At 42.4% G+C, this 13412-nt stretch overlaps 3 protein-coding genes across 5 annotated transcripts; 1 reads left to right on the top strand and 2 right to left on the bottom strand.

Annotated features, from left to right (window-relative positions):
• Positions 1-93: 93 nt before the first annotated feature.
• unga (uracil DNA glycosylase a) lies at positions 94-2666 on the bottom strand. The gene is made up of 7 exons (XM_031755496.2): positions 2435-2666; positions 1904-2104; positions 1725-1820; positions 1139-1236; positions 867-955; positions 564-742; positions 94-481 (listed from the first exon to the last, which is right to left on the bottom strand). The coding sequence occupies exons 1-7, from the start codon at positions 2531-2533 to the stop codon at positions 341-343; spliced, it is 903 nt and encodes a 300-aa protein (XP_031611356.1). The 5' UTR covers positions 2534-2666; the 3' UTR covers positions 94-340.
• alkbh2 (alkB homolog 2, alpha-ketoglutarate dependent dioxygenase) lies at positions 2111-4931 on the top strand. Of its 2 annotated transcripts, none has more exons than XM_031755498.2 (4): positions 2111-2333; positions 3753-4049; positions 4123-4321; positions 4405-4931. In XM_031755498.2, exons 2-4 carry the CDS (start codon positions 3770-3772, stop codon positions 4739-4741), a joined length of 816 nt encoding a protein of 271 aa, XP_031611358.1. In that variant the 5' UTR covers positions 2111-2333; positions 3753-3769; the 3' UTR covers positions 4742-4931. The 2 variants fall into 2 exon arrangements, with proteins under 2 accessions (XP_031611358.1, XP_039476436.1); XM_039620502.1 differs by lacking the exon at positions 2111-2333 and adding an exon at positions 2784-3626.
• Positions 4932-6087: 1156 nt separating this feature from the next.
• usp30 (ubiquitin specific peptidase 30) lies at positions 6088-12824 on the bottom strand. Of its 2 annotated transcripts, none has more exons than XM_031755481.2 (13): positions 12709-12824; positions 11498-11607; positions 11233-11406; positions 11036-11139; positions 10625-10723; positions 10355-10400; positions 10175-10269; positions 10009-10068; positions 9827-9913; positions 9559-9639; positions 9205-9427; positions 8991-9099; positions 6088-7936 (listed from the first exon to the last, which is right to left on the bottom strand). In XM_031755481.2, exons 1-13 carry the CDS (start codon positions 12777-12779, stop codon positions 7684-7686), a joined length of 1512 nt encoding a protein of 503 aa, XP_031611341.2. In that variant the 5' UTR covers positions 12780-12824; the 3' UTR covers positions 6088-7683. The 2 variants fall into 2 exon arrangements, with proteins under 2 accessions (XP_031611341.2, XP_031611342.2); XM_031755482.2 differs by lacking the exon at positions 12709-12824 and adding an exon at positions 12432-12682.
• Positions 12825-13412: the final 588 nt, after the last annotated feature.

Below are 13412 nucleotides of genomic sequence, written 5' to 3'. Positions count from 1 at the left end.
ACAGACGTCAGAGGTAGTCAGCAAGCCAGCCATTAAAATACTATATCTGCCTTATGGAATCATTTTAATTAACCCAACATTTATGTAAAAAAGTAAAAACAAAAAAAGAACTTTATTGTTTAACCTAAAAAAGGGCAATAGTGTACAAAACATATTTACAACATGGAAACTGTTATATGCATACAAAGATATGCAGTTCAACAGTAAGCTTAAGCCAAAGGCTTTCAAAAAAAAATATACAGAACAAGCTGCCAATACTAAGAAGATGCAAAAACAGGTTGCAGGAAAGCTTATGGGTGGGTTTTGGTCTGTAGTTGAACACATGCTAGAAAACTAGAATTTAAAGTGCTTTCCAGTCAATGGGAGACTTTCCAGATTTTTGTAGCAGCTCGTTGGCCTTTGAGAAGTGTCTGCACCCAAAAAACCCCCGATGAGCAGACAGGGGAGACGGATGAACAGCCTGCAAGACGTGGTGACGTTTCTATAAACACACAGAGAGAAAACTTAGTATGAAAGCACATTATAAAGCTTAAGCTGAATGAGCCTGGATTAAAACAACTGACCCTGTCTATAGCAGCTCCTTTCTTCTGAGCATATGATCCCCACAGCATGAAGACGAGGCCCTCCAGGTTTTTGCTGAGCCACTGCACCACGGCGTCAGTGAACGCCTCCCAGCCTCGGTCTTTGTGGGAGTTGGCCTGGTGCGCTCGGACAGTCAGCACAGCGTTGAGCAACAGCACTCCTGATGAGCAAGGTCAAAAAAACCAACAAAAAAAACAAGGAGGAGAGCAGGTTTGTTGCAGCTCTCTTATTGTGGAACTATGAGTAAACATTTAACAAAATGGGGTTTTATTTTTTTAAAGTACCTTGTTGGGCCCATCCAGTCAGATCTCCATGTCCCGGGTGCTGGAAGCCTTTGATGTCAGAGCTCAGCTCTTTGAACATGTTCTCCAAGCTGGAAATGAAAAGGTTCTGACTCAACAGCACTATCTGATTTCAATTAACTCACAAATTTACAGCACAGGGAACAAGCAGGTATGAAAGTTATTCATTCACAGAAGAAGAAAGAAGAAATGGCATGAAGAAAGCCATTTATACATGTTTTTTCCCCATCAGAGGTAGTGAAAGGGCTTCAAACCTGGGGGGAGGAGGCACCGGTCTCTTCACACTGAAGCACAATCCATGAGCTTGGTTAGGGCCGTGATATGGATCCTGGCCAAGGATCACCACTTTTACCTGGAATTGTAGACGCACGTTTGGGTTAGGCGACTGTGACAGACTAAAGGACACCTCAGATAATACATCTGGGAGATGGCAGCACAGAGAGGGTTGGCTCAGTCCTGCATAGTCCCCTAGACCCCATAGAGGAAGTGGGTGAGATGAGGACATTAGCCAAACTAATGTCCATTATGGACAACACCTCTGAGCCCATACATAAGACTGTGGAGGCCCTGAGCAGCTTCTCGAGCAGCAGACTGTTCCTTCATCCCGACAACAGTCACACTGTACAGTATACACACAGAATAAATACATGTGTATCATTATCACTCTCACTGCGCTTTATGTACATATACAAATATAATAACAGCAAAAAAATCTGGGTGCTGCTTTAACAAGAGATTTTCCCCACTGTTGGATAAAACAAAGTCTATGTCTACGTCTATCAACCAGTGTCACTGACACAAAATCGGTACATGGCATCGATTGTCAGTTTACACACTTACATCTCGGATGTCACACATCTGTGTCCAGGTAAATACATGTTCAGCAGGTGGGTAAACTGTGTGGCGTTTCCTCTCTTCACAAACAAAACTCGTCAGCTGTGGGAGAGATGTGAAGTCACTATAACTGTTCAAAACAACAGAGACACAGTGTGCAGTATCCCATCTCCTTCTCTTCTCACTTGTTTGAAGTACGGCTTTCCAAACTCAGCCGACAGCGCCTTCCTCCAGCTCTCCCCGAACCCTGGCGGTGTTTGAGCTGAAGCGAGTCTCTCCAGCGCCGCTTTCTTGTTGCGGGCGATCTTGTCCAGCTGCTCCGGGGACAGAGGGGCCGGGCGTGGGCTGCTCTGCTCCGTCTCCACCCCACAGCCCTTCTGCTTTTTCTGGATAATTTTAATGTATTGAGAAACACATAGAACTGGTGAGAAGCGGACAGCCGGGGGTGTAAGCGGCTTCAGAAAGTGTCGACAAAGCGGTGGAAACATAGTCGCGCTGCGAGTGTCACGCTGAACACCAACAACACAGTGGTGGCTTTGAACGCAGCTTGGAGTACGCGAACGCGTCGCGGGAAACTACAAATCTCCCAGTGTCTGAAACACTCATGACTCCACTGTAAGTTTTTTAAATACATGTGGACAAGCTAATATAAAACTTATAAGGTACATATTTAACTCTTAAAATTTAAACTGTTTTAAAAAAGAAATGACACTCACCGGCTCGTTTGCATCCTCCTCGGATTCAATTAACTCCGTAGAACTCCTCTTCTTCGAAACTGGCGAAAAAAATGAGTTAATAGTCTTCTGTCCAATCATTTTGTCTAAAACACTGCGGTGGTAACCTCCTGTAAACTAAGAGAGTTCAAAAAAATACCCGGAATGAGAATAAAACAGCAGTCTGCAGCTCCGAAACCCAAATCTCCCCAAGTGGGAATAACACATTTGGCGCCTAAACAGTGACGGAACAGAGATATGTTAATGAGCTGAGGGGTGTTCAAGACACACTACTGTTTGGTGTTTTATGTTGTTAAAATCCTTGTGCAGCACTTAGCATAAGGATAAGCGTCTATTTACATGAATAAAAACAGTGTCTGTCTGAAGTTTTTAGGGATTTTTTTTGTTGTTGTTTAAGGTGTTTGTAGAACGAAACAAAATGTCCACGAAATGATGACCAGAAAGCCTCCTATTTAAATCAGTTTTGAGTCATGTTTCATGCAAAATAACTGAGCAGATTTTCTGCTGTTCTTCTTTCCGGTAAACTAAACATGCACTCACCGGCCACTTTGTTAGGTATACCGGGTCAACTGCCCATAGTGGAAGTCGGTCAGTCGCGTCACATAATAGAATTTTAGTGCATTTAGAAATGCAGACATAGCGAGGAAGACCTTTTGAAGTCCAAACTGAGCACCATAGTGGGGGGAAAGGTGAACGTGGCATGGTTTTTGGTGACAGACAAGTTGTTCTGAGTATTTCAGAAACTGCTGATCTGCTGGGATTTGACCACACACCCATCGTTAGTGTTTACAGAGGATGGTCTGAAGAAAAGAAAAATATCCAGTGAGCAGAAGCTCAGTGGACGAAAATGCCTTGTTGATGTCAGAAGACAATGACCAGACTACTTCCAGCTCATAGGAAGGCTACAGGAAGTCAAATAACCACTTGCTCACAATAGCTGAAGCTTGACGCAAACGGGCTACAGCAAGCGAGGATAAAATGTGCACCAAAATTGGATAAAGATCATTAGAACATTAGAAAAACGCTGCCTGGTCTGTTAAGTCTGGATTTCTGCTGCAACATCAGATGGCAGGGTCAGAATATGGAGTAAAGAACATGAAAGCAATGATCAGTCCTGCTTTGTATCAAAGGTCCAGGCTGCAGGTGGTGTAATGCTGTGGAGGATATTTTCTTGGTACACTCACAGGCACACTTACTACTAACTGAGCATTGTTTAAACCCCACAGCTTTGCTGAGCACTTTTGCTGACCATGTCTGTCCCAACAGTGAATGTTAATGTTTTTATCTTTCCATCACTCAGGTATTAAAAATCCACCAATGGAAAAGTTTGTGATTCAGGATCGGAACAAACGTTGCTGCACCAGTGAAACTCCAGCAGGAAGTCTGAGAAAAAAGATTAAACAGGAAAGAGATGAGAAAATGAAGGAGGAAGACTCTGAAGATGATGAGGATGCAGCCTTTGCAGAGTTCTCCAATCCCGTTCCCTGGCAAAAAATAGAAGCAGAGGGACTAGACTGTGATTATGCACTGCTTTTCTCTAAAGAGGAGGCAGACCGCCTTTTTACACAGCTGGAGGAGGAGGTGGTGTATGCAACAGGTACATCAACCTTGTTTTCTTTAAAGTTATGAGCAGAAGTTGCAGTGCATTTTAACTATTGCGCTTGTTCCAGGTGAAGAGTCAAAGGTCCAGGTGTATGGAAAGGTGTACAACATACCGAGAAAGCAGGCCACGTATGGAGATGCAGGCCTAACTTACACTTATTCTGGGGTGAGGCGTTTAGCCTGCCCATGGACTCCAACTTTGGAATACATTCGAGACACTGTCACCAAAACGACGGGACAGACATTTAACTTTGTCTTGATCAACAGGTGAGAAAAGACTGATGCAAGCTGTAAAGGTCACAGTTTGGAGATGTGGAGGTTTTACTGATCAACACACTTTTCTCCATCAGGTACAAAGATGGGCAGGATCACATGGGCGAGCACCGTGACGACGAGAAGGAGCTGGACCCCCGCTGTCCCATCGCGTCGGTCTCTCTGGGAGCAACACGGGACTTCGTCTTCAAACACAGAGACTCACGAGGAAAGCAGAGCCGCCGACAGATTGAACCTGTGAAGCTGGAGCTCGCTCACGGAAGCCTGCTCCTCATGAACCCGCCGACCAACACCTTCTGGTACCACAGCCTCCCTATCCGCAAGAAGATCCTCCTGCCTCGCATTAACCTCACATTCAGGCACATTCTGCTGGACAGCAAGCGTGAGAGCAAGACGAAGCCGGATGTAAATTAGGGACATGGCCATGTGCACTGCTGAGCAACAGCTACTAACAGCACAGCTCCAATTTAAGCAACTTGACACTCTGGAGGAAGACTTTTTTTTTTCAGTGAATCAGCATTTAACTTTACTCACCTCATATTCATGTTTCTGTTCGAAAAGAAGGCAACGACTTCAGATCAATAAATGTAAACAGTTAAGTTGACTTGTGAGATTGTTTGTTCTCATTGATTGGACTGCTGGTGTTGCTATGCGGTGTATTTACTGTGTACTTTAGAAGCTCTGGAAAGTAAAAGGTCGCTGGGTTGCATTTAAAGGAAAGGTATGTAAACAATGAAAATGTACTTCTTAGTGGATTATGAGGTTGGTCCAAATGTAGCCTGGTTTAATCAGACTTCTCTTTAATGGGTTTAATGGGTCTGGGAGGGGGGTGCATGAGTTCAGCATCAGTTTGTTCCCTGGATATGGAAATATTTGTTGATACAGGAGCTTTTTTTTGATGTTCCAGAGTTGTCAGATTCCAAGGTTATATACACTCGCCAATTTATTAGGTTGGACCCCTTTTACCTTCATAGTCCCCAGATATTTTGGTCCATGTTGACATGACAGCATCATGTAGTTGTTTTAGATCCATGATGCAAATTTTCTGTTCCACCACATCCCAAAGGTGCTGATTGCCACAATCATTAGATGGCAAATTTTGGTAAGACTGTACCAATTGTAACCTCAGTTTTCTATTGTTAGCTGAAAGGAGTAGCACCCAGTGTGGTCACCTGCTGCTGTAGCCCATCTGCTAGGAGGTTCCAACATTCAGAGATGCTCTTCTGCATGCCTTGGTTGTAACACGTGGTTGAGTTACTGTTGCTTTCATATCAGCTGGAAGCTGTCTGGACAGTCTTCTCTGACCTCTGGCACAAAATATCCAGTGAGCTGCAGTTCTTTTTCAGACCACACTCTGTAAACCATAGAGATGATTGTGTGGGAAAAGTCCAAGTAGATCAGCAGTTTCTGAAATAGACCAGCCCACCTGGCACAATCAACAATGCTACATTCAGAATCACCTTTGTTCCCTATTCTGATGTACAGTTTGAACTTCAGCAGGTTGTTTGAGTTGCTGTCATGTGACTGTCTGAATAGATTAACAAGCAAATGATTAGGGTGTAGTGTAGGTGGATGGATTTGAACATTTTGCTGCCTTTGGTATACCAGTAACAAGTATACTTTTAAACCTCTTGCAAAATGTGCAGTTTTCAAATTAACTGTATTTCAGTCAAAGACACTTAAATAATGGGGTGATTAACATAAGCTTGTATAAGAATCTCTTAAAAAATTTTCTTGCTTTAATAAAACACTCTAAAGACCATTTTTAATGCTTTTAATACCTGAAAACAATCAGCTTACAGACTGCACACAAATACAATCTCACATGAATATACACTAGTGCAAACTGCAAAAATTAAGCAGTTCTGCACCAGATCACTGCTTATTTTGACCTCGTTGGTCAAAAGTTACACATTAATTATAAACAACAGGATGACTACAGAAATCTGCAGTCATGTTAACTAAGGGCACGTCTCTTATTAACCAGTTTAAAAACACCCACAGCATGTCAACTGGCTGTGATGTGTCACATTTCAAGGAAGGGCCCCGTTCACATTAGTTGTAGCACTCATGGTTCCACGTGTTTAAAATCTCGGGCATTTAAGACAATATGGCACTTAAACCACAAACGTGCAGTTCTATAAATCATGATAGAGTTAGGTTCACTGGAAACAGCAAAAAAATAATCAAATAGAAGAAAACCGTGTCAATAGAAACATTATTACTGCTCTGGGTTTACATACACTGCTGGGAATTATTAGGCAAACTACATCTGACAAAGAGAACCAGAGTCAAGGATAATTCCACCTTTGACTTTTCAGAATATGCAAAAGCTCCTAAATATAATCGCTGACAAGTCCTAATGGGTGGTCTAAGGAGCTTGGAAAGAAAAGCATTCACATTTAAACACCAGAAGCAACACCTCTAGCCAACTTTTGTGCCAGCCTAAATACTGTACGCTTTAAACGTGAACCGCAGTTTGTAGGGTTTTTATCTTGACATAGATTGCACCAATGAGCCACAACAGTAAAACCACCAGTCTAATATTGTGGTGTCACAAATATCATTTTGGCCTCTGGGAGTGTCCTGTGGTATTTGGCGTTTGTTTAATCTGCTTGCAGGATAAGCCTCTCAATCAGATCAGGATTTGGAAGCTGGGAATATGGTAAGTGGACTGCATTTATTTAGAGCTTTTCTAGTCCTACTGACTACTGAAACTGCTTTACATTCAAGCCACACACACACACACACACACACACACACACAGACACACGTTTTTTTTTTTTTTCCCCTGGTGTGCTGGGGTAAATATGCTGCTGGAGGAGGATACTGCCACAAAGTGCCATAGCAACAAGGGGTGTGCTTGGGATACAACAATCTTTAGGTGGGTGGAGTGGAGTGTACCAGAGTACCATCCACATACCATGACCCATAGGTTTTCCAGCAGATCACTGCACCAGTGACGACAACCATTACTCATTTTGCTTGTCAGTGGTTTTTAATGTTGTGGCCGATGCAGCGTTTAATGTCAGGTGTTCCCCTTTCTTTATCTGGTAGAAGTCGAGGTGTTACATAAATTATTACATGTCAAAGAAAAAGTAGCTTACCGATAAAAGATATGACAAAAATCCTGCAGTTTTATCATCTTTGGGATTAAAAGGCTCCTCCTCTGGAGCAGAGCAGCAGGCAAGGTGTCCACAACACATCACACTACACCCTAGGACAACTCTAGGATGGCTTTCTTCTCTGGTGTCATGTTCACAAAGCCACGTGTTGGTAACCGTGCTGTCCCCTGCCACATCGAGTGTGACAGTATGACTGGAAAGGCAGAAGTCATTCAGGCTGCGAGCCTTTGGTTACTGCTCTGAGGGCAGAGAGAGGCCAAGTCTTCGTACTCTCTCGTAAAAGAGCATGTAAGCGTTGGAAGACAGCACCTCGTGCAGGCTGGCTTTGCGTACCGAATCGTCTGACACCCACAGCCACTGGCAGCTGAAGGGTGAAGAGCTGCGAGATGAGGAGGGGCTGCGGCGGTAGGTGACGAAATGTCCTGAGTGCATGTCACCGTGGTGAACCAGCACTGCCGTGAGCTGGAAAAGGTACTCTGTAGAACTGGAAGGAATGGGACAAATACACGTGGTTTATGCTCAGTCCTCGCTTACACCCTGTGTGGAACAATCTGCAAGCACTATTTTTGGATGCAGTCTTTGTTTGGGTTCATTTTCACCGGTGTGTTCGTTAATAAAGGTTGTGACAGACAATGAATGTCAGAAACAATGAAAGTTATTGTTTTCAGTGTTATCAAATAGAAATGTTGGTAATGGTATCAATGTTGTTTAAATATAATATAGGGATACTGGGTTCTTCTTGTATAGTACTTAGTGTAAGTATATGAGAGCAAAAAGAGGTCTAAGACGAAGCCGTAGATTTCCTTTGGGTAGCCTACTTGGTCTTTAAACAATGAAACTCTTCTGCTTCGTGATAGTTTAGCTTTCAGTAGAAAGGCTTGTTAAGTTTAATACAAGCTATAGGGACAAAAGTGTTGGGCCACTACACTTAATCTTTGAACCGTTCGCCATCCCATTGCCATAGATTTACAAAAATCAATCACCTAGCAATGCAGTCTGCCTTTACAAACATTTGGGAAAGAATGGGTTGTTCTAAAGAGCTCACTGAACTCGAGGGTAGAGCTGTAATAGGATACTGCTGTTGCAACAGGTCAGTTTGTGAAACTTCTTCCTTCTTAGATATTCTACCAAAAGTGGTATTATTCCAAAGTGGATGTGTTCAAGAACCACAGCTACACAGCCACAAAGTAACAGGCCACATAAAAATTACAGAGCGGAGTCACTGAGTGCTGAAGTGCATACTGTGTAAATGTAATCCATAGTGGCAACTCCAAATCTCTTCTGGTATTAACATCAGCACAAAAACTGTGCGCCGGGAGCTTCGTGGTAGGAGTTTCCACAGCTGAGCACCTCCTGTGGGTATAATGTGTAGGTGGCCCAGTACTTTTGCCCATACGCTGTGGCTTTAGCTCTACTAGAAAAAAATAAAAATCTGTAGACACATTGAGATCTGCTAATTCTGCCAATGTGGAAAAAGGGAATTCAATTAACAGATCACCACTGAATACCCTGATATATGTGAGTTCCTTGTTGATTACCTGTAGTCATATGTGAGGCTGAGCTGTGGGTTCACACCAGGAGTGTGAAGGAGGACCGATGAACAAGTTCCATTAGAAAAAGGTTTGTTGTTGTTGTGATGCTCTGAATCTGAAACACGAAATACAATAAATGCATGAATAAAATAAACTGCATAACAATAATAATACTAACAATAATAATTATAATAATGTAGATGCAAGAACTCCAACATACCGGTGCCATTGGCAGAGGGTTTTTCTACTGAATCGTCTCTGCTTTCAGCCTTTATGGATTTTGCAGTGCATCTGAGCCGCTGACTCCTCTGTGTGGAAGTGTTGTGTTTGTAATGGTCCATTGATAGATACTCTGCAAACTGCACATGTTCCTGTCGTTTGATGGGGGTTCCTTCACTCGACCACGTCAATCTTTGCAAATGGATGCAAAGGCACTGGGGGAGCTAACAGAGACCGTCCATCATTTACCCTTCAACTTCAAGCTGGATAAGTACTAGCTTCTGCCATGTACAGAGTTCCTAAAAGGCAAATAAATACTTAGGTTATTAATGCTTAACCAAAAGAGATTACTTACCTTTCCCAGTTTTAGCTGTTTAACAAACGTCGTCCTTTGGCTTTCTACAACTTGCCCATTTATTGTGGTAGCTTGTTGAAGCTGAGGAAAATTGATCAAAAACTTAAAATTTATACATAAAATCAGCAAAAATACACTTGTGAAAGAAACAACTGGACCTTTTGTTCCCCTCCAGGCGACTTCCCCACTTCAAATCTTTGACTGAGTAAATCATTTAACGAGAGGATTGCCACAGTTTAGCATGGCACTGATATGGAGGTCAGTGTACCTTGGTGCAATTTTCACACTCCACTTCTTTGATGGTTTCTGAAGAGATAAAGTGCTGAAGACACTGATCTAGAGAGATCGGCCGCCCCTGAGAACAAGCACAAGTCATATTATAACAAACAAAATAACAACAACCATGAAATATACCGTTGTGTACACAGCACAAGATACATTTTCACTTACCCACTGAGGTAAAGGGATGGACAGGGAAAGACTATCAAACGAGTCGTACCGCACTGGACTCTAAAAATGCAAAGCAGAGATATAAAAATCACATCCTGAAAGAAGACAAACAGTAATTTTCCATTTTTTTCCTCAAAAAGAAAAAACAAACAAACAAAAAACTCACCTGTAGCTCGCAGCGCTTGCAGAACATGTTGCTTGTTAACCGACCATGAAACGGATGCTGAAACTTCCACGGACTTGGTATTGGATGAAGGGGAGCTGCCAAATGAGAATTTCACTCAAATGAAATACAGCTTTGTTTTGGTTTTATCATCTAGGTTCTATGATTTCTACTCCTTCTCACCTCGACTTCTGCATCTCATAGTTTTCTCATCTTGATCTGGGAGACTCTGGTATAAAATAAGCACACACACAAAGAATAACTAGACACATATTTCTGATACTTCAACAGCACAGAGACCGACTGAGATTTTTAGAGTGTAGGAGGCAATCTTTGGATTATTATGGCCTACAAACTCCAGATTACAAATGTGCATCATTGTTCTAGAAGACTCCACAAAGTGTATTGGAATGGATGCAACATGCAAGAGATATAGCGAGAAAAATGAATTACCTCAAGGGAGTGCATGTCAAACAGATTTGTGACTTTGGGCTGACGATCTCGCTCCTCTTCCAGAGAAGATGTAAGGACATGAAACAGCTCATGTGCATCCTAAGAAGGGATGAACCAATACACAACAGTTATGATGTGGACGAGCAAATTGTATTCAAATCTAAACCTGGTGGATCGATCCACAGCTCCTCCAGTCTGCATGTGGACATATCCTAGAAGAAGATAATGAACCCCGAGTTACCCCCAATGCATCCCTCAGGGTGAAAGTGTATGTGAATGTTAAAAAAAAAATGCCTGGAGGCAGATAAAGTTGCTGAACATGTGTGAGATTGGGTCAGTGAGAAACATACTAGTGCACTGCACTATTCATTTGAAATAAAAACAACAACATCAGCAATAGTACTGACTAACCTGCTCTTCAAATGAGCTGATGTGCCATCTGTACAGTCTGAGGACATCCAGGAGACATCCAGCATCAAGTACATCATCCTCACCTGGCTCATCACTGGATAGAGCTGTCAGTGCAGAAACAACCTCCATGTGAAAATTCCAGAGGAACTCAGCATGTCCATTACACTCTGCTTATGTGACACACTGGTTTTGTGTACCTTTGAGAAGCTGGAGCAGTGTCGTGGATAGCTGGTTGTCTTTGCAGGACTGGATTGAAGGCAGAGCTGCAAACTTCTCCAGCCACCTGATGAACGACGGACATGCTGCTAAGCCCTGAAGTAACGAGTTCAGAAAGCAGGTGTTCCCCAAGTTTAAAAGACCTGGTGCCATACCTGCAGGGAACCACCAGTCACTGTAGTTTGCTGCAATGTAAACAGTGCCATAAATATAATATGTATGCCACACGGTCACAACAGCTCTTACCTCTCTTTCTTTTCTTTCGCTCTGTGATTGGACCCCACAAAACGTATACTCCAGCTGCAATCGCAGCAGCTATCCCACCAATGACGCCCCAGTTCTTTATCATCTTGTTTCTAAAAAAAAAAACAAAGAAACATATTCCTATCAACAAAACACAGCAAAGGATCAGACATGGGGAGAGAATTCATAAAAATAGGAGCGAAAGGATCGGCATGAGGTAACATTTAAATATATATAGACTGATAGTTGTATTGATGATGGAGGTGTGTGTGTGTGTGGGGGGTTGTTGTTTTTGGCCACCATATCTTGCATCAGTAAATTTTTGGTACCCAATAAAAGCGCCCAGCTCGCATTTGAAACAAAATATGATAAAGGTTCAAGCCAAAAATGAATATTAGGTCTCTAATATACCACCAAACACTTTACAGACTACAGCTGTGAAATATAATTAAAAAGCAGCTCTGTCATAAAGTTTATTCTTCCAAACTGTTTTTTTTTTTTTTTTTTTATTAAACTTCTATTCATTAATCCAACTTTTTCTTACATGTCACACTGGTATAAGTCGTCCTAGCATTTGAGTATATAAATATATTTATATATTTAGTTCTCTCCTCAGACAGTACAGACAAAACAACGGGCACAACAATTCCACTCTATGATCTACTAACCCGACATCCAATTAGTTAATCTGGGCTAAACGAGAACACGACGAGACTCGATCACATCAAACAAAACCTCCATCGACATCTGCTCTGATAAAGCTTCAGTTGGACTACCTGAACTGATGGTTGCGGCTTCAATACAAACATTATGTGGGTTAAAAAAAATTTTTAAGTCCCTGGCGTTACTAATTACCCCATCTTTATCAGTAAGTAAACACGACCCAGTTCACATAACAGGACAGGCAGGCTAGCTTTAGCTGTAGTGGCTAACTTACCGAGAGCTCCGAGGTCGGCTACCTTCTGGCCATTACGTATCCTCCATCAGTAAGCACCCACGCTTCTATGTTGAAATACAGTCTATACCTCATTAATATTACTGCATATCTCCTGTAGCAGGCTTACTAACTGTGGCATTAAACCAGACAGCGAGTCTGCGCATGTTTCATTTTGGGTCCAACCAAAGCCTACGGCGGCGGCGGCATCGCGACCGCGCTTCGTCCTTCCGCGTGCACCTGCAATTAAGCTGTTTTGTGCCAGGTGGTGAGGATTTACCTGATTACGGGTCCAGTGCCAAGAAACTCCCGAACAAGCTTATCAGAGCTTTTTGCTCTGCACCACAACATCCTGCTCCTTCTGCGGAACTCTCAATGGTTAGTGGTGTGTTTCAGCACGGACCCAAGGAAGAGTGGCACGCCTCGAACGTCATTACCTGCGCTCGTAAGAAAAAAGTAGGGGTTGAAGCACTGATGCGTTGGTTTTGGTTTGATTCTGAATTAGTTTTTCAGTTGCTATGATTTCACCAGACTCTTTAAGAAATCCGAATAAAACCACAAAATTCTTTACATTTCACAAATCTTTTAAAATCACACTTCAAGCTGAAACTCAAAACCTTTTTTTCAAGTTCCCCAAAACATTTTTTTAGAACCAAACGACAGGTTTCACACTTGGAAAAGAAATTAACCCATCAAAACACCGTGCAGCCTTCCAAATTTCCATAGGTCCTATTTCAATTATTTTCTCCTTTTTCATGTGTTTACAACGTTAATGGCCGTAAGCACCTACGAGATCAGATGTATTTCTTTTTTCAGAAGAAAGACAATAAAATCTGGCCTGTAAACTCTCTAAGTGGCTTTTACGGGAATTTCAGGAACTTGTGCCCTGCCTCACACTGCCCCTCACTTATTTTACACATGACACAAGAGGAAAGTAAAAAATTGGCTTACCCTCTGGTATAGGGCCAGAGCCATTAAGTAAGT

Source organism: Oreochromis aureus, linkage group 12 (assembly GCF_013358895.1).
Source record: "Oreochromis aureus strain Israel breed Guangdong linkage group 12, ZZ_aureus, whole genome shotgun sequence".
NCBI classification, from domain to species: Eukaryota; Metazoa; Chordata; class Actinopteri; order Cichliformes; family Cichlidae; genus Oreochromis; species Oreochromis aureus.
This window is presented reverse-complemented; position numbering and strand designations above follow the sequence as displayed.